Here is a 24,550-nt window from a genome sequence, read left to right on the forward strand (position 1 = left end):
CTTCACTTTTTACTCTGTCTTTAATAAATGAAAATATTTATAAAAAGAACTTCTCAATACCTCCTTGCGTGCTCCTCCTCCTCCTCCTCATTATAGCAGATTGTGGTTGTTAGAGGATTAAACTCGGCACCGGACTCACTGCAGGCTGTTGTCCTCCGACTTCTCTGTGGTCTGAGGACCAGATTGAGGAAAATGGGCCTGCTGAATATTATCACCTCTATCAAAGACCGAGCTGAAAAGTTTCTAAATGAGAAAAATGTGGTGACAGATATTCTGGGAAAAATGGAGGAGAAAACTGGGATCAAGAAGAAGGTCATTGCTCTTGGTACGTGTGATTTAATCTTCTAGAATTATTTTTTTCCCAACTTGCCTGCTTTGTGTAGTAGCACATGGCTACTTCTGGATCATTCTGCTCTCGTTCTAGATGTAGTTGATTTGTATAAAGCTTGTTGCAGGCCAGTGGAAACCTGAAGAGGATTCAGTTAATCCTCCTGTGATCAGCTGCCGTCCACAACAGGAAGCTGGTAATGTTCAGGAGGTTTTCTGCTTCATTTATTCTGCAGTTAATCCTCTGCACTAATAAATATTTTGTCATATTGAACTCAGATAAACTGGCTCTGCGGCCCTTCGGGGTTTTAGGATCATTAAGCTCCTGGTTTTGTGGCAGTGCCTGCTTCATTGTGTCCAGTTCTTTGATAGGACATGTATCACCCTGAGCTGAAAGACTAATGTTTAGTACTTTCTCTGACTAAGCAGCGATGGGCAGAAGTCTCTTTATATCTTCTTATGTTTTAGTTCTTGGATCAACTATGTTAGCAGCTTTAAAGGACTGGTTTTACCCCAGTTTGATGCTGGTCCTACGCTCAGCTTATGTGTAACTTTTTGCCTGCCGCACAGAAGACCAGTCATAAAATGAAGTGAAACCGAGTGTCAAAAACAAAGAAGCTGTCCTATAGCCACTGTCTGAACTTCTCATGCTTTTTAAAGGTTAAGCATAATCTTTATCACATTTCTTCCTCACTGTTGTAACCCGCTATCACTTCTTTCCTGTTCTGATCCAGTTTTCAAATAGTCAGCTTTATACCTAAAAAAATGGCTTAATTGGCGATGTATACACTGTTGGTTTTGTGAAGGACACACAAGCACATCTGTGTAGGCTTCATACCAGGAATCCTTCACTCTGAATGGGTAAATATCCACAAACACTAATGTGGTTCAAAGAAACCTGCGGTAGTCCCAAAAGCTTTCTGCAGCTGTAACCTTGAATAACTCTCTGTCTCTTAAAGATAACTCTTTATTGTTATTGCACAGTCATATATGGTACAATAGTACAATGAAATTGGAAAAACTGAAACTGGGGCTAGTATCTTGTGTGGAACTAAAGCTGTATTTTTTCCACCTTTAATTAATTTCTCTGTCACATTTTGGCTAAGTTCAGACAAAAAAACCCAAAACAAACTCTGATAGGACACCAGTCATTGTTTATAATGACGCATAATTTCATAAGCATAAAGGGCAACCTTAAACAATGACAGGTGAAATAAGAGAATTATAACTGCTTAGAAACAATCAAAAGAATTATCCTACCCACACTGGCAACTCATCCAGTCCCCTTTAAATCAAAGTTTCACATGTTTGCAACAACAAATGGAGAATATTTTAAAAGAAATTCTGTTACAGCAAAATACACAAGACTTCATTTGAAATGTCACAGATTTTAAAATGTTTTCACCAATTTAAAAACAAAGCTATACAAAAAATAAAAAATAAAAAACATTTTTGGTAATCTTTTGGATATCAAGAGGGTAACAGAAGCTAAGGTTGTTAACAGGATTCTTTCTTTTGACTTTATTTTATATCTTTAGTGTCAGTTGTTTCCTAGACCATGTGGTCCCTAACATGGTCACAACACGTTAGCCATTTAGAGGGAGGCCTATTAATTATTTTTAGTCCTGTGTGGACCTAACAGAAAATGTTCTCAAGAAAGCATCACAAATGAATTCAGATCAAATATCCTTCTTGATCCCGGGACTCAATTCCTTTGGTGGAAGGTTGAAATTTTCAGCCTTGGAAGAGTTACACAGACTCTCAGGCTGCTCTTGATATTTAATTATTTGGGGTTTAAGTGCAAATAATAAACATTCACACTCCAATGAACGCATGGATTGCCCAAGGATATTTGGCATGCAGACTGGGGAAGCCATCCACCAACCTTCCAATCAGTAGCTGATCTGCTCTACCGCCTGAGCCACAGCCACCCCAACAAAGGTCTTGTTGGGTTTCTGATTTCAAGAATTTTAATTAGTTTACACCATGTTACTTCATCTTCATTTCTAAAAGGCAAATCATCCAAATTAGCTAACTGAAAATGGGGGTGAGTGTAGCTCAGGTGGTAGAGCAGGTAACTGGAAGGTGGTTCAATCCCAGTCTGCATGCCAAATATCCTTGGGCAAGATATTAACCCCATGTTGCTCTCCGATGCATGGATTGGAGTATGAATGTGTGTAAATGTCAGATAGTAAGCACTTAGAACCAGCTATGAAAAAAAGTGCTTGTGTGAATGGGTGAATGTATAAGTTGTGTAAAGCGCTTTGAGTGCGCAAATAGAGTAGAAAAGTGCTTTCGTCCATTTACCATAAAAATGGCTTTTCCATCCAGCTCTGACAAAGAAAACCTCTGTGGGTTCAGGAGTTCATTGTTCAGGTCGAAATAAAAAACGTTTCTGCCATAAAATCTTAAAGGCAAAACCTCCATACTTGATTTGTCTACGGTGAGTTCAGTAAAGGTTATTCAAACATCACAGCAGTGTGTTCAGTGTTAACAGAAAATGGGAAGAGAACCATCACTTTACTCTACTTCTGCCTTTCCTGCTGAATTCCTGAAGCTCTTGCACATTATATTGTTTTATAAATATTGTCGACATTTTTACAAGAAAGTTTTGTTGTTTTCTAAAAATAAATACAGATCAAACAGTGTATTTTGTTGGTAGTCTTAAAAAGGGCTCTCAGGTCTGTGTGAACACAGTGATCCAGTGAGCAGGGAACAGCAGTGTATTGAGAGCACGTTGATGCTGGTGCAGTGGATTTGTAGCACATTAAGCAGGACATGATGTCAGCGTGGTGCCTGGTGCTCGCTGTCTCCCGCTCTGAGCCTTGACGTTAAAGCTGATTATCCACAGAGACAGGCAGCAGAGCAGCGCCGCCTCCATGTGTGAACAGCAACATAAGCTGATCAGAGGTAGGACACTTTTTTACAGTACTTCCTGTCCGTCTGGCTGTCAGACAATCAGTGAAATTTTGCTTGTTGTTCAGATTTGTTTTGATATTTGGGTGAAATGTCCACATTGTTGGCCTGTGAGCCCGGGCACACTGTGCAGAGAATATACCTTGTTATTTCTGTCTTACACGGATAATGAAACAGGTTTTACTTCCTGTTCATGATGGACATTACCTTTCTTCATTGTAAGTTATGGAAGGTTATGAAATATATGGAAATGTACATTAAGGTGGAAGCACAGATCGCATTGCTGCCTCTTAGATAGAAGAAGTCCTGAGTTTGAATCCGGTCTGGTGCCTTTCTGTGGGGAGCATGCATATCAAGCATATCTTTTAATGCTATGGCCCTGTTCTTTCGTCCATGTCTACATTGCTGGTCAGTAAGAAGTCTTTCGCAGGAAACACTTTCTTCTGCATTAATTTTGTTCCAAATTGGTCGAGTCTGTGTTAAACTGGCTGTTTTTTGCAATGCAGTCTAATGAAATAGATTTGAACACTTACTTGTAAAACTGTTAACTGCAAAAAAGTTTGTGGAAGTCGAGGCTTGTCCACTCATACACCCCACTTATGCATTGTGATTTACAGGAAATGTTACTTCAGAGCGTAAAAGAAAGCAGAGTATAACTCCTTTAAATATTTGAAAGACACATTTCTCAGTGTTTGTATTCCAGACTCATATATATATTACTAAATAGCAGCAGTACATAGAAAACAAAACATCTGTCTTCATCCAGGTGCCGTCTCGCTGACCGGACTCTACCTGGTGTACGGATATGGTGCCTCCCTCCTCTGCAACCTGATTGGTTTTGTTTATCCAGCTTATTATTCGTAAGTTTTTATTTCTCTTTTTTTCTATTTTCTTTTCCTCGTTGTTGTAGGAAGTCATACTCAGTGGATCCATGTGGCAGTCTCATAGGACAGTATAACAACTGTGCCTACAATACACTTGAGTTTTCTCAGTATTATTATCTTTTTGTGACATTTTTGGCATATATCAATCTTTTCAACAGTATATATTTACTGATATTTGGACATTTTATGCATTTATATTAAGACATTTTACTACATTTCAAAAAATAATTTTATTATAACTTTTCAGACATTAATGTCATTAAGCTTAAGGAAGTTGTCTGATGTGCATTCTGGTTTTGCCCTTGAAGAAGCACAACTGATAAAGATGACTTTGTCTGGATAATTTGGAGGTGACATCATTGAAATTGTGACTGATTTTATTGTTAAAGTTCATGATATTTATATCTGTAATAAGGTTCAGTGACTAAAGCAAATAGTCGTGTTACTGGTGCAGAGGCACAGATGTCTTTATCATATTTGAAGGATCAACATATTTCTCAGCTCTTTTACAATATTCCAACTTTGTGCAGAGTCAAAGCCATCGAAAGCCCGTGCAAAGAAGATGACACAAAATGGTTGACCTACTGGGTGGTGTACGGTGTCTTCAGTCTGGGCGAGTTCTTCTCTGATATTTTCCTCTACTGGTTCCCATTTTACTACGCTTTTAAGGTGAGAAAACATTTAGGAACCAATGATATGTGCTAGACCCTTTTATGGATCACCCTAAAGAACAAAATGCTTCTTTTAGGCTGAATTATAGAAGCAATACTGCATTTATATCAACTACTACCTTTTTTTTTTTGAAGGACTATGACCATCATACTAGAATTGAGATCAGGTAAAAGGTTTTAGTGATTCCAGTAATCTCCTTCTTATGTGGTTCCAGTGTCTCTTCTTACTGTGGTGCATGGCCCCAGTGTCCTGGAATGGCTCACAGATTATCTACAACAAAGTGGTTCGGCCTGCCTTCCTTCGCCATGAGGCCACAGTGGACAACATGGTCAGCGACCTCAGTGGGAAGGCCATGAGTGCTGCCGAGAACCTCACCAGAGAAGGTATAACTGGCCCAGGACCACCGCTAGGGCCTTTTACAGAAGATTTAAATATGTATGTACTTTCTCTCTCGTTCTTCTCCCTCCTTAGTCCTGACCACTCTGGTGAAGAACAAAGCTGTGATCACACCATCGCCACCTGTTGCTCAGTCTGAAGCTAAAAGTTTACCAAGTACATCAGGAGAAACATCCACAGCTAAAGTTGGTCCATCAGAGATGAACGAAGAAAGAAGAGTATGTAAAATACACGTTTTCACCCTTTACTCAGTCTGTCCACCTTGAACTATATCAGTGAAAGCAGCTTACTGCAACTTGGAAATTTGCAGTCTGCTGGTTTATGTCCTCTCTACAGGCTGCTGAGTGATGTGTTCTCATTTAGTAAGCCTTGTAGCATCTCCCTTTACTGTCAGTAACCTAACTGGGAAAACTGATCAGCAGTCCCTTCAATATAGAATCCCACTAACACTGTTTATGTAGCGGATCGGTACTTGGCGTTCAAAGCAATCAAGCATTGTTTAGATCAAGTGGCTCTGATGAAAAGGTCAGCTGATTTGTTTTATTTTATCATCTTTAAAAGTTGTCCACATAACTTACAGAAATCCACGGTTATTAATGACACCTGTGGCTGTTAAGTGGACTCCAGTTATGATTTTGTTGCTTGTGTTTGGGTAAAGTGGACTCACAGTTGATGCTGGAACAGACCTGTCCTTCATCTACATCAAGTGTTTATGTGTTCATATAGGAGATGAGCAATAAACGCTGATCTTTTGCTAATCTTGTTACCTGTTCCAGCCTTTCCTGGGTTAACCAGTTTGGTAAGTCAGCTGGTTAAGTGTTAAAAAGTAGCACAGTGTTGTACAGACAGTGAATGTGGTGTGAAGCATGTAGACCAGCAGTGCTTTTAATGGTTTGAAGCTAAAACAGACAGGATACTTTATCCTAGGTGTGAAGACCTGAACAGACCTTTTAATACTCCCTCTTCAACTTTACCTGCTGCTCTTAGTGGTCCAGAAGAAACAGAAGCACTAGAAAATGATCTGCTTAGTAGTTTTCAACATTGGGTCAGAGTAAAGATCAGGACCAGAGGGTGAACTAAAGGCCCAGTATGAGATAAATATGTTTAGAAAATCAAATTTACTATTATTTTTTTTATTTGAAAGTGTGTCCAGAATTACACAGTCTTACCAATTGGAACAGCTCTGCTTTCACACTACCTACACCAAAGCAGAACATGTGGGTTGGATGTGTATCAACATACCATGGTGGCAGAAACTTTACGCACACTCATCATTGGCATCATCTGCATGAATCTCATGGTATTTGGGGCTTTTCAAGATTTCTTTGAATTGCTGGAATAACTGTACACCTTGCATGTTTAAAAACTTGAAAAAAACAAGAACTGGATGCACTTTGAACTGATTTTGGATTTTCTCTAGTTCACACAGTCATATACCCCCACTAATTTTTGGTTAAATGTCCATTATCAAGTTGCACCTGGACTGGGGATGGGTATCGTTTAGGTTTTATCCGATACCGGTGCCAAACCGGTACTTTTGAAACGGTGCCGGTGCTTAAATGGTGCTCGAACAGGTGCTTAAAGAATGGAGAACATAAACTTTGTCCAAAAACCTCTCATGTTTTTATTTTTAGCAGTCTCTTTTTTTCTGCAAAATGATAACCAAGTTAGCCTTTTCTGTTGATACAACACACCTCCTTTGGTTGGAACCGGTGCTTAAACAATGGAAAACACAAACTTTGTCCTAAATCCTCTCATGTTTAGCTGGGGGGGGGGGTTTGCAAAAAGATCATATTAGCCTTCTCTGGAGCTATACGGCTAAGCTACTCACGCAGAGGAGAACGGCTGCTCCTGCCATCATCATCCTCATCATTTCTGCTACACTGGCAGGGCTAGGGGCCAGGACTGTCCTCTTCGGGTTCTTGGGGGATGTTGCTAACTCCGGGTCGATAACAGGCCTCGGAGCAAGCTATCAAATACGGTGCATTTCTCGGCTTTTAAAAAAACGCTATGCGTCGCCAGGTGTTTCATCAGATTTGAGGTGTTACCTCCTTGCACAGTATCAGCTTAAAGCACTTGTTGCAGAGTTTGCATCTTTTGCTGTGAAGTAGCGAGACTTTTGATCGCTTCGCCTTGGGCATTTTTAATCTGTAGCTCTGCTCTAAAAGAACGTACGTACCTGGGCCCGCCTACTATCCTTAGAAAGGTAAAATGATTAGCTAGAATCCAAAGTATATGACATCTCAGGAAAGAAAAAGCGCAGAAATGTGCGCTGCTTTTCGGTCTGGTTACTACCGTTTATGTCAGAACGATACCGGTACCCATTCCTAACCTGGACCAGACACTTTTGGTATCCATCAGCAAGCTTTGACCAGATATTTAACCATTCTTCTTGGCAGAATTGGTAGAGTTCATTTGTGTTTCAGTTGTGTTCATTTATGTATTCTTCTGACAATGTGTGGATTAGTGCAAAACATTAAAACGTCCCAAATCAAGTGCCCATGGCATTCATGCACATGATGAGTGTAAACTTCTGACCACAACTCTACATTCAGAGATTAATTCCAGTATTCAAATTAATCCATGAGGTTGTTTTAGGAACAGAACCCCCCCCCCAAATAATTCCCTTCTCATTTTAATGTTTTTTGTTTCTAACCTTCGGTTGTGTCTGTTATATGTCTGCTCATCAGGATGAACTCAGTGTAGACTGATGGTAAGTTACTCACAATAACAAATCAAAATAATACAGAGGCTTTTTTTTCTCAGGATAAATAACTTTCTTTCTAAAATATTTTCTGAAAGTCAAACTTCACGTCCAGATATTTGTGTTCTGTTCGAACAGTTTCTGCAACTGAGCTGGAGAGTAAAAAGTTAACTTGAGGAGAGGTGGGGGGATTAAATATGGCCTGTAATTGTAACTGAACTTATTCAATCAGTTCAATCAGTTTTTTTTAACTATAACTATACTTTAAGGAGATGAACATGAAAAGGAAGCAAATAAACACTCAGTCACTTTAAATAACCAAGTAACAGGATTTAGTTTGTGTGATGAAAGGTTAAGCACACCATAATAAATACATTCTTTGTCTATGCTTCTAATTAATGTAATAATTATGGTAGGACTTTACTTGACAAGTTAAAAAAGAAGCAGGAAATCACAAACCGGTAAAATAATAAATGACACTGTGTTTCATTGCTGTTTATTCAGTTCTTTAGATAGCAGCAGAGGAAGAGGAGGAGCCTTGGTGAGGAAGAAAAGGAGGGAAAAAGGGTTTTTCCTCATCATCCTGACAGATTTCAACAGGATTGTTACCTCTGTCAAAGAGACTGATTTCCTTTTTTTTTTTTTAAAAAATCATGTTATAGTTGTGCAGCAGGACATTGTGAAAAGCTAAAATCTGAAAACATCTTTTTTACTTCTTTGTTTATATTCAAGATTTCTGGGAACAATGCTGCTCTTTGTTTTTTTTAAATTATTAAATCTTTTCTATGCAAACCTCCTGAATCTGGATTATAAATAACTCACAGAAGCTGTATTGTTGCCCTGGATTTTACTTGTTTCTATTGTCCTGATTCGGATAGAAGACCCAGAGTCTGCTAAATTAAATCAAGCTCACATCCACACTTCATAAGAATAAGTTAAAAGTTCACCTTACATTTAAGGATTCTTTATGGATTAAAATTAAGTGGCTGGTCTGACCTAAGTTTGTGGGAATTCTACTTTTGCAGCATAACTATGGGACTGTTAGCTGGCTGGACTCTTTAGCTCAGTCTGTCAAAGTCTTTGCAGATGTGGTCTTTTTTTTTCAGACCCGGGCAGCTAAAGACTTTTTCCATCATCTGCACTTAAACTTTTTCCAAATACTTGAATGAACTGGCTTCAGCAGAAATGATTTCTGTTTTGTCTTAATTGCAGGACCTACCGTTTAGCACAACGCTTGCCACACTGCTTTTTTTTTTGGCGCCCAAGGATTCCAATTATTTGTGTTCGTGACTCGCTCTGTGCTCTGACTAGTTTGACTTTAGATGGGTGGCTTCTTTCTTCTTCTTATAGAATAAATGACTAATTTTTGTGTTGCCAGGGTGATCTGTTATTAAGGTGTATCATGAGTATAACAAGGCAAAAATGGACAGTATTCTAGTAATGAAGTGAACAAAAGCTCATAGTCGCATTCTTTGGGTGCAAAGAAATACGTCATGTGTTCCTGCATAATACTGTATAATCACGGTAAACAGGTATACTAGAGTAGTAGACCTGTTCCTTTTTGAGATAAATGAGATAAATGAATGCGTTTGTGCTATTCTAAGCTAAGCTCAGAGTCATGAAGCTGGAAATGAGATCCACTGAGAATTGTGCAGAATAATTCAATTTTCACCATTCAGCTAAACTGCTTCTCTAATGTGTTAACATGGTTGCACATTGTTGTGTTAGACTGTGGCATGCTTACCTGATGGAGTTTGCACTTGACCTGTTTTTTATCATTTGTTATGTAAGTAGTTGCACACTGGACTTTGTAACAGCTGCAGTTGGCTCTGTACTTGGCTTTGCATGTTTCTCCTCATCATACAGTAAAATCTAATGTCACTGTGTCACACATGCTTCAGCTTATAGCACCTTCTGTTTTGATTTTTGAAATATTGTCCACACATTGTTTCTATGTGCATCACTGCCACCTTCTGGTACATTACATCCTTGAAACAAAGGGAAATTACATACAGTATTTTAAGATAAAAACAAAACATTCAGGTTTTCCTATCAAAGTCTTTACAAATATCTGAAAATCTTGCCCATCCCTGCTAATGATGACATTAAGATTACTGTTTACTTAACACAACTCTCCTCGCCTGCTCCTACCAAGCATGCAGGAAAAACTATAAAGGGCTCTTTGCAAACGAGCAGATTTACTGATTGGCTTCTATCAAAAGAAAAGGAATGTGCAACAATTAAACAGTTTCTGACATTTTTCAGCAAATGTGTTGAACAACTGCTGGTTTAGTTGATGTTCATATATAATTATAGCACATGTATGAAGGTGAACAACATGAGAACTCCTTCTCAGTGAAGATAAAATATGTCCATCCCATCATGGTTGGATTCCTCATTTAGGAGGTTGCATATCAGGAGGTACTGTTCCAGTCATAAGAGAATACATTTTACATATGTTGCTCATTTATTTATTATTTATTTACTCATGTGGTTTGTGGTCGTCTGCAGTGTGAAGATGCTGCTGTGGCATTTTCATAACTGGATATTTCTGAATAAATATGGGTGCTTTGCATTCATTTTTCATTAGCTGTGCTGCTTATGTAATATATTACATATGTTACAATATATTATGCTTTTTTTGGTAAATTAGATTCAAGATTTTGAGATTTAAATCTCCCCAACAAAACAAATAAATAAATGAATTTATATAAGGCACAAAAATAAAGCTTTTTCTCATGGTGAAGTGTGGAGGATGACTCATCTCACAGCCTGAGGAAACAAACTTCTCTGAAGTGCTGGTCCAGCAGAGTCACAGCAGGCTGTGATTGGGTACATAATCCTTTCCTTTGGAACCTGTGCAGACATCTCACCTCACAGATATCACTGGTACTCGACAGATAGGCGCTAGTGACAGGTTATTTATATTTTGGTGATTTATATATATGGATTCTGGTATTAAAATATACTAGAATCCATATATTAAAAATACTATATAAAAATACAACATATTTTACTACAAAGGTATACTGGGAGAAATTGTCCCATATTTCCCATAACGTCCCATATTTAAAAAACAAAATGCAAACGGTGAGCAAAGCCAAATGGGATATGCTACACCTGAAATGAAGTGATTTCATTATTCAAGCTCTGATTCTTGATCTGGTCTTTTCTTCAGTTCATTTTTTTCTCCACATAAGTCTGTTTGAATTGTTACGTTATTTTCAAATTCATTCTTAAAAGGACAATTTTAATGGCTTTAATGACTTGCTGGAAAATGTTTGTGACATAGAATTAATTTTACATACGATTTATGGTGAATCTGGTATCAAAATTCTGATAAAATTAAGAAGAGTTTTTAGCCTCTGACGGTTTCATGGGATGCGTCCGACGTGCTGACGTGGCAGGCGGCGTACTGACGTGCCGTAGGTTTAAGTTTGTTTGCTAATGTTAGCCGTGTTATCAGCAGAATTAGCTTGTTTTTTCTACTCCTTAGTCCGGGTTAACGAACAGTGAGGACACGGAACGACTGTCGAGACGCACTGCAGGGTTTCACCGGCCAGGACAAACTCTGGTAATTGGTGTGCATCAGCTACGAACCCTTATTTCATAGATTCCGAAATAATATAGAACCTCTATCCAGCTAAAATAATTGCATGTGTCGTAGTTAAAAATACTTCTCAGCAATCTTCAGAACGTTTTCCAAAATTCGGCTTCAAAATATTCCACCGGTTAATTACAGTTTTTTACTATTTCTACAATTTGCTGCAAGTCATTTTCACAGTGATTAGGCTAGCCGCTAGCATTGCTGTGTTCGGCTATATTAAGAGAAAGGAATGGATGAAGTTCAGAAAGTACACTCTTATGATTTAGATAATTCTTGAATGACTTGCTTTAAGCCGAATTGACGAACAAGAACACAGCAGTTTAGAAATATATTTAAAATTGTTTTTTATTTCGCCAACGATCCTCCACCTTTTTAGAAATCCAGAGGAGATTTTATGAGACTTTATGTTCAAGACCTAAATACGTACAAAATGAATGTATTCTAAATGGAGCTTAAAGGCAAACAGTAATAGATAGTGATAAAATTGCTGTTGAACACGAGAAGCAGATTTGGACCTCATTAAATAAACTCTGTTAACCTGGGTCAGGTTTGTGTCGCATTCGAAGGAGCTGGAGTTCAAACTTTAGGAGAATGAATATTGGCTCTAAAAGTAAGAAGCGGATGGTGCTGCCCAGCCGTCCTGAGCCCCCGACCGTGGACCAGATCCTGGAAGACCTCGACAGAGCTGCTCCTGATGACCCGATCTTCAGCATCCTAGAAAAGACTGGACAAGGTGACTCCACAGAGACGTGTATAGGGTGGGGATGACAGTAAGTGGCAACTTTTAAAACTGGGAGGACTTGGAAGGAGGGACAGAGAAAGAGCGAGTTTGGTATCTTTCATTAAAGCAGCATGTCAGAAGTCACAGTCACTTTTTACATATCACGACTGACTGATGAATATAAGAGGCAGAAATGTTAATTTCACAGGGCATTGTAAGAAGCTTCTTTGTCAGGGAAAAAAACACGAAGTAAACCTTTTTATATTATTTTTGAATAGTTCAGCATATTTGCAGTAGGGTGGTGTGAGGTTGTGATCTACTCTTTTGTGTTTTAATCGACTTAATTGATTTAAACTATAACCTCCAAGCCAAGCAAAACTACCAGAAACTCCTATTCTCTGCAAGGTAACAATGTGGCAACAGCTTCTGATGACATTTGACATTCTCCTCTGTACACTTGATGACCAGTTTTGACACTTCAGTATGTATCAATTAAAAACGCGGTTTGACGGGGTGCCACTTTGGCTCAGTGGGCGAGCAAGCAGCCACATACAGTGGCTGGGTTTGAGTCTGACCCACAACCCTTTGCAGCTTGTCCTCGCCTCTCTCTTCACTATGTAATAAAGGCAAAAAACAAAGTGGTTTGATGACCATTGAAATGGTTTCCAAGTTTCTCCAAGGTAGCAGCATGGGCACCCTTTATTAAGTTCTGATGCACAGTTCTGTAAGTGGAATATGACAGATAATTCTTAGTTCAGCAAAGAGCTTCAAGAGGTAAGAACAAAATGAAAGTAATCGTAAAAAAACTAAACACAACAGAAGTTGAATAAAACACAAATGGAAGTATAAAAAACAGAACTAACAAAACACAATGGAAGTGATTTTGGGGAGACAATAACGTGATGTAATGGCTGCAAAAGTGACAGAAAGCAATACATGCACAGGGTTGGACTGAAACATGCTTAAAGGAAGTGGAGAGTTCATCTGTGAAGCAGAAAAAGATACAGCTAATTGCACGGCTCATAATAATGTAGAAACACATTTACTATTAGTTTAGTCATGTTACTCTCTCCCCCAGTGTTGTTTTGGTTTATTCAACGTCTGTTAGTGTGTTTTTGTGCTGTTTTTCTATTTGCTGTTTTTTTTTTTTTTTTTCCCATAAGGTATTTGACCTCTCAGGGACACTATATATCTGCTATAAAGCAGCAGCATCAGATATAGTTTGAAGCAAGAAATTTACAAACTGGTCGTAATCTCCTGGTTTACTCTCTTTCCTCCTTAGACGTGCCCCGTCCCGCAGACAGTGAGGTGGAGCTACGGTTCCAGCAGTGTCGTCGATATCTGGAGTTGAACAAGGAGCTGCAGGAGGCTCGGGACCGGCTGGTACAGCAGAGGGAAGAGCTGAAAGCAGCAGGAGAGCAGGCAGACAGAGAGGTGGAAGAAATCAAAAGTCAACAACTCTGATTTGACCTTTCCTGTTGGACAGACTCTCCTTGTCATTCATGGTCTGGCTCAGTTTCACTGAAGTCTTCTTAAACTCACTGGCTCGGCACAAACCTGCGCTGGTGCCACTGCGTCAGGCGCACAGCTCTAGCTGACCTCTAACCCTAGAGCAGAAGTACACGATTTTGTATACCTAAGGATTGTTGGAGATCAAGACTACTTCACAATAAGTCTGATGCTGAGCAAAGCTTTAAATGCGAAGCAACAGGAAGAGTTTGATGTCAATCATTACTAAATTATAATTAGTATAGTTAATGTCATGTAGCAGTTTAATCTTTCACATTTTTCCAGGTGTATGTTAACTGAGATTGAAATAAATGTTGATGTAATGGATCAAGCAAACGTGCCAGATTACATATTGTAAAGATAAAAATAAATGATCAGAGTTGTTTGGTTAATCGGTATCTTAAAGAAAGCAAGAAAGCACCTTGTCTTAAGAATTGTTGCCCAAATTACATTTACTTTGAGTCATGGTCAAACTAACAACTTTGTTTGTTTTTACTGCCAGTTTGTTGTTTCTAAGGGTTCCTGTAGGTCATTAAGGCTTAAATTCCAAAAAAATTAAATGGTTGTATTTAGAGATGATGTATTTCATTGTTTGAGATTTGATTTTGAAAGTCAATTTTATAAAGAAGCTGTTGTTTGAATATCATTTGCTCAGAGTTATTTTTTTTATAAAACGTATTAAGCTTTTTGTCATATTTGGAAATTGGTTGCTTTTCACAGTGTGAACTTTTTCACAGTGTAGCCATACTGTTTTTAATACATAATTTGGGAGATTTTTGTTTTTAAAGTTACATTTTGTATGCAATAAAACTGCCATCACCAGAGGGCAGCACTTTACCAGAACAATTTGGCGTTGGGTCCAAATAAAGTGAAATCCGTATAAGAAAGCTTCTACCAGCTATAAAGACACACTAACCAGTGAAACCTGACATTTGGGCAAAGCAAATTACGACTTGTTATGACTTGGGCGGTGTGGACACCCCTGACTGGAAAGAAAGTCGACACAGTGGTTTAAGGAAACACATCACTTTTTATTGAATGAAGACATTTAAAATGACAAACGTCTGTTTTGCACGCTACCATGATACCTCTGGAGCCTTGTTCACGCTCACGATGCTTCGCCCAAGTTCACATTTAGGTTCAGACCTGCATTAAACTTGTCTCCAGTCACGCATAAACAAGGCACCAGCAGAGACTGAGATGGTATTTGTCTCCCTGCTCATCTTGTTCACACCTCATTCAGTCTGGATGGGGCTGCTAATGTGATTCTGCACCCTAAGTCTGTCTTTTGAGTGTCAAACACTCAGCTAGTTTCCTCTCAGGTCTATAGTTACAAGCTCAAAAGGTTTTCACTGGATGTTCAGAAATATTTTAATCATTATGTTTGAATATTTTTCTCTGGTTAGGAAAGCTCAGATCAGATGTTAGGTCTACATCATAAAAGCATTTTTCACATCTTACTGATGTATTGTGACTTTTCTATGCTTTTTCATGGGGAATATGTTAAGCTAATGATTTAATAGGTTTTTAATTTTCATCTAATTTTTCTGGTTGGCTAAGTGATAAAGTAGCAAACAGCTGCACCTCTTAGCTGCTCCCCAAAAACACTCTTCTGTGTGACTTTCATGTGCGCAATATTCTGCAGATGTTTTCGGTTATTTTTTCCAGAGCTTTGCACAAAATCCAGTGGTGTTTGACACTCAAGAGATAGATTTCTGAATGAATCACTTTTAAAACTTTAAATGGGTGTTGGGACTTAAAAGGATTGCATTCGAAAACTTCTTGGGTTTTATTGAAACATGCTTTGAGAATACAGTAAGGAATTATGTTTTTTCAAATTACCGGCCCCTTAATGTAGACTAACTTTCATCCCATTCAGCTCAGTGGGCACACATGAAAGAGTGATGGTACAATTACAGAGAATATTCATCGTCTTTGTACTTTCCACCTATCACTACTTTTACAGCAATACAGTTAAGCAGATATTAACACATTATAAAGACTTCCAGAAGATGACTTCTGTGAGAACGCACGTCTGTCCACTCAAAGCCCGACCATCAGTGAAATAGCAAACAGTACCTGAATCTAGTAGCAAACACAACGTCAGAGGCATGGAGTCGCTTTGCTCATCTATGCTGACAGCTTATATCTTTATAGGTTTTTGCAGCACAACAATACAGATGGCAGGTAACGCTGTTGTCGGGCTTTGGAGAGTATATTAACACTGAATATTATTCAGTGTCCACAATGTTAACAGGTGTGTGTATACAGTCAGTGAATATATTAGCATGCTGTCAGGGAGTGACACCAAGGCTCTTCTACCCACCATGGAGCTGTAGTATATCTGCATATTTACAATACTGATTAAGACACATTAAGAGAACTGGAAAGAGTGAAATCGTTCAGAATCTGCTGATGCTAAAATGCTTTCTGTGGAAGATGCTGTAATATTTCTGCATGTTTGGGTCATTGCAATTTTCAAATGACAGAGTAGAACTGTTTTATGGAAATGCTCAATTTAAACTGCTAGATTTCATTGCTGTACAGCAAAGGTTTTGTATAGCAATATACATTCACACATTCACTAAACACATGTGCAATCTGACTCGACAGCTGCGGCATGATGTCTGCTTTTATGATGCTAATAGATTGTCAGAAAGGTGTTAATGATATTGTTTACTGTCAAGGTCATAATGGATAGTTCTTATATTTTGCCCCTCTAAGCAAATGGACAAACTTTTAGGAAGATTAACCAACATTTCACTTGAAATAAACATAATTATCACCTTTGTGTTAATGTCAACAAAATCTGAAAATGTGTGGCATAGCTGTTGTGCAAGACTGGACAAAAATATGTTTGGTGGATTTTTAAGGTGTGAACAAGAAGTTCTGAGAATAGGACCAAGAAATTCATTCCGATTTACACTTCTGATTTTCTGTCCAAGCTCATCTTTTTGGGCATGTCCAGATAGCGTCTAATGTGGCTTTATTTAAATGATTATGTGGAAGTCCTGTCCTCGTGCACTTGGTGAGACTGACGTGTCTGAAGGAGAGCATTCAGTGAAAATGACTTGAACTGTTGTGCATCAAAAAGCAGGACTTCTATAGAGAGAAAAAATAGCAGCTGCACTGAAAATGATTCAATGCAGCTGCACTGATGACCATGAATGTGAGACTGACCAATTGTAAATCAGGTAAGGTTTTTGATTTCTTTTTGGACCTTTTTAAAAAGAACTTTTTGATCACACCTTGTATATTCATATTGCAATATCAAGCAATCACGCCCAAAACCTCAACATATTCATTTTCACTTTCATTTTGGTATCCAGATTTTTCAGTTTTGTACTAGTTACATTTTTATCATTTAACGCATTATAAAGGATGCCTTTGAAAAGACAACAATGCGTTGAGTTTCCAAAAAACATCCACAAAGTGTATACACACATCAGGAAATTAATAAAATAGGAAAATTCACAGAAGTACAAGTGTAATATTGATATAGGACAGCGATTTGGGGGAAAAAAGTGCATTTGAGCAATTGGTTTCCTCGGAAATGTGGAAAACCTACTGGGCTCTGTATGTAACAGGAAAGGCTAACATCATATTCAGCTGAGCACGGAAGGAGGACTCCAAGCGATGATGTATTTATGTAAAAAATACTTTACATGTTAGTGTATTTATGTCAGTAAGAGTCTGTCAACAGTCTGCCACAGTTTGAACCTTTTTATGTAGAAGTCCAACCAAGTGATCATTCAAAAGTTTGCATAATATTGGTCTTTTTAATCGATTGTGTCCAAGAGACTGATGATATACGTGCTGAAATTTCTAATTTCTACTAGGCAATGATTATTCTACAAATACAAAAAAAAGGAGTACAAAAATGCACGTTCTCTTCATGTGAGATTTTCCTTAGAAGTGCAATAACTGACAGTTATTGGTGGTTTGTTCAGGTCGGACTTGCCTCAATGCATACATCCAACTTTGTATGAATGGTAGAAGGAAGCCATAATCAATTGCTCAGAGAAAAATTTGATTCCAGTGAATGGTTTAAATAAGGGTCAATACCCGAGGTATAGGGACCAGCACACTCCTCATCTGTCCATCTGAGTGCTGAGTCATCTGTATCAACCAATAATCCACCAAATACACCATGACTCACTTTTTTTCCCCTGACTTCTCAATTATTGTCCCTACTTGGTTCTGGCTGTCTTGTAGACAGCATGTCATGGGGCTGGGGATGTAATTAAATGGAGTGACTCGTGCAGCCTTGCTGGGGGATCCCTGTCGGAAAGTCACAGCTCCGCCCATGTGGCTATCTGCTGTTCCAGTGGAGACGGTGCTCCTCAGAGAGCCTTCTGAATCTCCTTCCTGTAGGTTACTCCCAGAGGTGGCACTAATCTTTCTGAGGAGGGCCAGTCTTGCTACTTCCTCAGAGATAACTGGAGCTGTTTCGACTGTAGGTGAGGTACTTGAGTTGGTCTTGTTATTTGATAAATCTTCTGTCTGGACGGTTGCATCACTTGTCTTGCGGGATGCAAGTAGAATGGTTGGCAGTTTTCCTGGAAGAGCTGGTGGCTTTGGCTTTTCTCCATCAGGAGAAGGCACCAGAGGTAATGCATTTGCTGGCAGAGTACTCTTCAAGATTTGAGGTACATCTTCATCCCTGATCCTCCTCCAGGTAACTCCATCTTTTAGTCGAGATCCGGACCTGTGCCCTTTCTTCTTGGTATCATCCTCACTCTTCGCTCTCCCACTTGAATCAGATGAAGAGGAGCGGAGGGAAGAACGACTGGTTACTCGGCTCAGTATGTTTATGCTTGGTGATGAGGCATGACGTTTAAAGGTGTCCTTGTCTTGCTGCTGCCTGAGTCCAGAAACTCTTCCAGGTCCATTTCGCTGAGCCACCCTGCAGGGACTTTCAGAGCTTGTTCTCCTAGCTGGGCGTCTTGAAGATAGGTCCCTTTCACTGGATGTTGCTCTTGATAGAGTTGTTGTCTGCTTCTGAAGGCCAGTGTTTGGCCTCTGGATTTGTTGTTTTTGATCTGGATCTTTTACTTGGACCCTTCTTGGGGGTTGCACAGCAGCCTTAAGTTCCTGACATCGGGATGAGCACAAGAAGACAGCTGAAGCTCCAGGAACTGCTCTGCGAGGTGATCCATTCTGAGATCCCGCTGCATTGCGAGCAGAGCTGTCACGTCTCAACATGGTCTTTGATTCCTTAATGAAAGTTAGCTGTCTCAAGAATCCATTGCGATCAGACTCACTGCCACTTGAATGGACAGAAGTCATCCTAACGAGATCAAACCGATTGGCTGGTACCACCCTTTTCCCATTGACCTGGTTTGTTTGTCTACCAGTTGTTTGGTTTGTTACCAGTGGGGACAATGGTCTGGGTTGCCTGACAGAATTTTGCATGAAAGGAATTCGGACAGGAGACTTCTGAGTTTTAGGTGGTGGGGATTTCTCATTTTGATTCACAACAGGAGAGCGTCCTTTTCTTTCAGGAGGACTAGTAGCTGGTGGGCTACTAGCTGGTGTAGCATTCTTTTTCTGGATGGATTTATTAGTCTGAGCTGGAGAAGTTATCTTCTTCTGTGACTGTTTGGATGGTGTTGAGCTCTGTGATGATCCAGAAGATGAACTTTTTGGTATTCTTGGAGGTGGGGTAGAGCTCCTCTTTGGCAAAGACAGTTCCATATCCTGGGGGTGGCCTAGCCGGTGAAGGCTCTTTGATCTGTGCTGCGCTAGGTTTGGATTCTTTGGAGCATCTGTTTTGGTTGGTACTTTTCTGGGAGGTGGTCTTTGTGATGGAGCCATCTCTTTTTTCGGTGTATAAATGACTGTCCTGCCTCTGAAAACCACTGGTAAGTTTGGAACTGGCTTGCGCTGTGCAAAGTCTAAAGGTTTATTTGCCTTTTTGTCCTTAGCAAACTTTCTTTCTTTGGGTGTAAAGCTGGATGTTGACATGAATGATAAGACCGACTCAGTTTCTTCAGAGGACGGGTCTTGAGACTTTGAAGCTTGTAGTCCAGTGACCACACAGTTAGCACCTTCTTGTATGGCTCTCCATTCAACACTATTGAGGTCTGACTCTTTATCCCATGCCATGTCATCACTATCTATTTCCTCATCCATGTCCCACCCACCAGAAACCTTGTGTTTTTGTTTCTGAGTATTTTCTGCTTTCTTTTTCCTGGCAGCCAACTTCCTTCTCTGTTTGGGCATGGCAGATGTTATGCACTTTTGAAGGAGATCGTCCTCTGAATCCATGCTGACAGAACTTGGCGAGCTTTGCTCTTCATATTGGCAGTGAATGTTCACTGGCTTTGTTTGCTGTACTATGTTCACTGCTTTATTTTGTCTGTTCTTGTACCATATTTGTTGGGCTTTTGATTTATGATCATCATATTCAGCATCACTCAGTGAACTGAGAGAGGAGCTGAGTGAGTAACAAGCCATTGATTCATCTTTTATCAGATTCTGTTTTATCCTGTGAAACCCTCTGGACTTTGCTTGGGAATTATCTGACCGGCCAATATTTGTCATGCTTCGGGAAAGATTGCTTTTGCATGGTTCTCTGATATGTTTTCGATTTATGACTTCATTGTCATTGTCATAGAAGCTGTTGCTGTCCTCTGAAGAGTGTGTTGTTTGTCGGTACATTGTATTTCCTTTTTGTGAACCTATATTGATGTTACTTTCTGTGTTTTGCTTAATGACAGGCAGTTCCAGTTTTCTGATGGGGCCTTGATCTTGTCTCCTTCTTTGCTGATTAGGAGACTGTTCACGATTTTTTTGGTTTGCCACTCTATCAGCTACCTCTTTGCTCTGCATCAGCACCTTCTGAGTGGGAACGACATGTCTGGTTGTTCTGCTCATTTGTATCTCAGGTGAGTAGTTCATCCGGTTGGGTTTGTGGAAATGTGAGAATATTCTCAAGTCTTCAATCCTCTTTGCCTCATCGTTCTGTTTGTTCATACCTTTAGCTGTGCAGTCTTTAGCCCCCCTCTCCCTCACTGGATATTGCAGTGTTTCATCACTCAAAGATGTCGTGCTTGAGAAGTTGACAGGTGTTCCTTCTGCTGAATCAGTAAAAGATGAATCATCAAATTTTAAGTCTTTTTGAGGGATGACAATTCTTCTCCCGGGACACATTTGGGTTTTGCCATTTGGGAGCATCATGTAAACTGGAAGATGAATTGGTTTTCGGGCCTGGGAATTCAGAATATGAGGAGGGATCGTGGTCATCAGGCAAGGTTTTACTTTTCTCAACTTTGATGGCATTGCTGAGTTGATGCATTCCTTTAAGATTTCTATGTCATCATCTGAATTGCCCTCACTGTATCGCTCCCCATTGTCAGGTCCTTGCTCATCCTCCTCAGGGTTGTCGTTTTGCTGGAGCAGGGGAGTTAATTTAAGCTCTACATCTTTCTGTATGTAGTGCTCGTGTAGAGGTAGAGCACTTAAACTGGAAGCACAAGAGAAGTTCTCAGTGGGTTTTTCCACAGTAAAGTAGATCATTGTGTCCAAATCAGGAGGAAGGTTAAACCTCTCCTTAGAGTCTGCAATCTCCATGAACTTCCGCAGACTGCTTTCCCATTGCCCTGCTATTCCTGTCACCTGTGTTTCTGGCCCATTGGGCTCAACACAACATGGAGTTTTGCTTCGACTGGGAGGCATGGTTTGCCCTGGGCTATCAGGAAGATCACTAGGGCTTATTGTTCCATCAATCATTTCACTGCATGGATCACTCTGAATTGAGCTGGCAATGGAAGGAGACTCAAAGCTACCCAGTGAACTGACCGAGCTACAGCGACTCATTACCAGGGGTGTCTCATGGATGTAGTTCTCAGATGAACTAGAGGGTGATCTGTCTTCAATTATGGCAGGGGAAGCTCCTCTTAGGAACACTTTTTCCCTTTTGGCTGGACAGGGGATCTCAATGGGATTTGTCTCTTTGCTTGGGAAGGTTTTTGAATCAGTCATTAGCAGTTGACTGTCACTCAGATCCTCCAAGGTTTCATCCTCTTCGACTCTCTTCACCATTTCTCCATCTTCCACTTCAATTATTTCTAATGATGAGTCACTTTCCAGTTCATTTTCACTTTGCCCATCCAGAGCTCCATCACCTGAGGAGAGGGAGGACAGCGAGCTACAGCGAGAGAAGCAGATTGGGGTATTTTCCACAGAATATTTCTGGACTGTCTCCATCGTTCCAATGGTTGGGCTTCTGGTTGAAGTTATTGGAGAAAATTTCGCAATACTCCCTCCTGTCATCACAGTAGGTACCCATGCTTGCCGCCTCATTGCTTGGGCAGCCTGGACATTGATAGCAGTCTTTGCTACACCAAATTTGGCTACACTCTGAATGAGAGGGACCTGTTGATAAGTAGGAGACAGTTTAATTGAAGTCATGCTGACATCAGAGGACACTTTAGTGGATGCACTAACTGGTGTTTGTACAGGTGGATCTTGGTTCTTTTCTGTGTTTGCATTGCTGAGCTCTAGAACTTTTCCATTTTTGTTTTCAGCAGAATCTCTCTCTGGAATTTCTTGCTGGTTACTCTCAATCAGGGCAGCAGGTCCTACATTAATATACTCTTGATGAGCCACCTTCAGGTCGAGCTGATTGGGTCGTTGCTGTTGCATCATTAGAGCTTTTGGTGCAGGGCGCATCTGGTCTTTGCTTCCGCAGTATCCATCACTGGTGCTGCCGCTGTTCAGACTATCTGTTGATACACTAGTATGGGCAGTTTTGAGGCGCAAGAGGGCATGGGCTCTGCTGAGCCGCTCCCTGTGGGCTAAACTGCTTGTATCAGAGAGACGGCAGGGGGAACATGACTTTGCCCGGGCTTCATTGAGTTCATCCAGTCCATAAGGCCAGTCTGCCAGGTGGTCCTCAGAGCTTAGGCTTAAACTGTCCTCAGATGATGTGTGCATGGTGATGTCCTCCACTAACCTGTCAATCTTGGCAACTGTGTTGGTGATCTTTTTTGCTAGCTTCTCTGCAGCAGCAGAGACCACATCATCAGGAGGAGCATGTTTCTTCTCGACAGTCTGAGGCGGGTCTACATCTCTCTCAGGCTCACTATCCCTCTTGCGTAGCTGGTTTTGCAGGAGGTTAGAGTTGGTGAGAAACATGGACAGCATGGAGAAACTCCCAGTGTCCAGGCTACTTGAGATGTTTGGAGCCTCATCATCATCAAAACAACCGGAATCAGATGCGTAATCCTTTGCCAAACTCTCGATGTAACGCAGTGGCTTGTTGAGGGTCAGGTGTTTGGGGCTCTGTTTTTCAAGAGTATCAAAGGTCTCTGCGAGATGTTTGGCATCCAACTCTGCCTCCAGAGCTTTCTGCTTCCTCATGTAGAGTGAGGGCATGCAAGACCCGGGGGATACAACTGCAGTGTCCTTATATTTAAGCGGTCGATTGGTTAGGAGGTTCCTTAAAGCTGCAGCGCTGCCCATGGCTATCATCTTGTGCTTGGAGTGGATAAGATTGCGCAGCATGCTAACTGCCCCGAGGTCCCACAGCAGCTCCTGGTCTTTTGGGCTTCTGGCCGAAAGGTTCCAAAGAGTCCCGCAGGCATTGCTAACTATAGTCAGACTGTGGGAGCGCAGGTGCTGCAGCAGAGTCTGGAGGCAGTTGTGGTCCCTGAGGATTTGCCTGCAAAGAAAGAAAGAATGGAGAAGGCACTTTAATAACTTTGCTATATACAACTGAAAAATCCCTCTTTTGTAGTTGTAGGTTTTTATGTTTAGTTCAGATTGTGTTATTTTATACTATTGTATGGTTTCTGGTCATATATCTGGTGAACATCATATTGCATCTCCTTTCTACAACATCAACGTAATGTAATGCAACAATGTCTGAATAAAATCTGATCATCTGAGTCTCATGAGCACACCTATAGTCTTCTCGTGTGGCAACCAGACTCGACACATTTCGAAGGATTCCTCCGCCGCTCTCGATGATGGCAAGTGAGTTGGTCTGACAGCGATACGTCAGTGTGCTGACCAGGAAGCCCAAAGCACCATCCACTGAACAGATTGCTACCTTGTTGTCGATACTGTGAGCTGACAGGTTCCACAGAGCACTCAGAAGACTCTTCAACGTTGACTCCTGCAGAACCAAAAAACACAAAAACAGGTTTCTTAGGTATGAGCAAAGAAAAAAAAGGTAAAAAAAAACAAAAGAAAAAAAGATTAAAGTGATGAAGATAAACTTTAAATGTTGTAATAAATTCTGTTTCATTCCGTTCCTCCAGATTATTCTCTCTGATCTTCCAAAATAAAAGCATCTCAGAACTCGACAATGATTGCTCCTCCTTCTCTGGGGGGATATTTGTTTTCATTACCTTGGTGGCCTGTAGCGAGCAGGTCATCAGTGCAGACACACAGCCGATGTCTCGGAGGACTTTCTTACTGCTGATGTCAGCCCTCCAGGACAAGTTCCTCAGGATACTGGAGACCACCTGATGGAGCTCCTCACTGTCGGAGGCCAGCTGGGCCACTAAAGCCTGCAGACAGCTCTTCTTCGAACACAGAGTGGCCTGCAGGAGTAAAATGAATGTATTACTGTAGTGGATCATTAAAAAGGGCTGAGCCAGATCTAAATGATGCTACTGTCAAAGTAAAGTAAGTAAAAATAATCAGAGAAAATAATAAATTAAAAAGAAAATTTAAGATTTATTTATTTATTGTGTTGACAGCAAAACTATCTGTCCGTATCAGACTTCTGTTGGGACTTTTAGATTAAAGTGATCATTCTGAAAAAGGCAGATTAAAGGAGTGCAGTGAGTGGGGTGCTGCTA

At 40.3% G+C, this 24,550-nt stretch overlaps 3 protein-coding genes across 8 annotated transcripts in view; 2 read left to right on the forward strand and 1 right to left on the reverse strand.

Moving 5' to 3' along the window:
• The first annotated feature begins 98 nt into the window (after window positions 1-98).
• On the forward strand, window positions 99-10,485 carry reep6 (receptor accessory protein 6). Of its 4 annotated transcripts, XM_005457312.4 has the most exons (8): window positions 99-325; window positions 4,010-4,103; window positions 4,658-4,796; window positions 5,014-5,182; window positions 5,271-5,413; window positions 5,972-5,994; window positions 7,886-7,908; window positions 8,404-10,485. In XM_005457312.4, the coding sequence occupies exons 1-6, from the start codon at window positions 193-195 to the stop codon at window positions 5,984-5,986; spliced, it is 693 nt and encodes a 230-aa protein (XP_005457369.1). In that variant the 5' UTR covers window positions 99-192; the 3' UTR covers window positions 5,987-5,994; window positions 7,886-7,908; window positions 8,404-10,485. The 4 variants fall into 4 exon arrangements, with proteins under 4 accessions (XP_005457369.1, XP_005457368.1, XP_005457371.1 ...); XM_005457311.4 differs by lacking the exon at window positions 5,972-5,994; XM_005457315.4 differs by lacking the exons at window positions 99-325; window positions 5,972-5,994 and adding an exon at window positions 2,871-3,237.
• Window positions 10,486-11,279: 794 nt separating this feature from the next.
• On the forward strand, window positions 11,280-14,377 carry lg15h19orf25 (linkage group 15 C19orf25 homolog). Of its 2 annotated transcripts, none has more exons than XM_013275921.3 (3): window positions 11,280-11,480; window positions 12,054-12,239; window positions 13,510-14,377. In XM_013275921.3, the coding sequence occupies exons 2-3, from the start codon at window positions 12,098-12,100 to the stop codon at window positions 13,689-13,691; spliced, it is 324 nt and encodes a 107-aa protein (XP_013131375.1). In that variant the 5' UTR covers window positions 11,280-11,480; window positions 12,054-12,097; the 3' UTR covers window positions 13,692-14,377. The 2 variants fall into 2 exon arrangements, with proteins under 2 accessions (XP_013131375.1, XP_003452614.1); XM_003452566.4 differs by having other exon boundaries at window positions 11,281-11,473.
• Window positions 14,378-14,746: 369 nt separating this feature from the next.
• Window positions 14,747-24,550, reverse strand: part of apc2 (APC regulator of WNT signaling pathway 2) — a 42,148-nt gene continuing 32,344 nt past the window's right edge. For both annotated transcript variants that reach the window (XM_019346229.2, XM_019346228.2), the window contains exons 12-14: window positions 24,095-24,289; window positions 23,645-23,859; window positions 14,747-23,403 (exon numbers count right to left, since the gene is read on the reverse strand). In XM_019346229.2, the coding sequence (XP_019201774.1) occupies window positions 17,892-23,403; window positions 23,645-23,859; window positions 24,095-24,289 (5,922 nt within the window). In that variant the 3' untranslated portion in view covers window positions 14,747-17,891. The remainder of the gene's footprint in view (window positions 23,404-23,644; window positions 23,860-24,094; window positions 24,290-24,550) is intronic.

Source organism: Oreochromis niloticus, linkage group LG15 (assembly GCF_001858045.2).
Source record: "Oreochromis niloticus isolate F11D_XX linkage group LG15, O_niloticus_UMD_NMBU, whole genome shotgun sequence".
Taxonomy (NCBI): Eukaryota; Metazoa; Chordata; class Actinopteri; order Cichliformes; family Cichlidae; genus Oreochromis; species Oreochromis niloticus.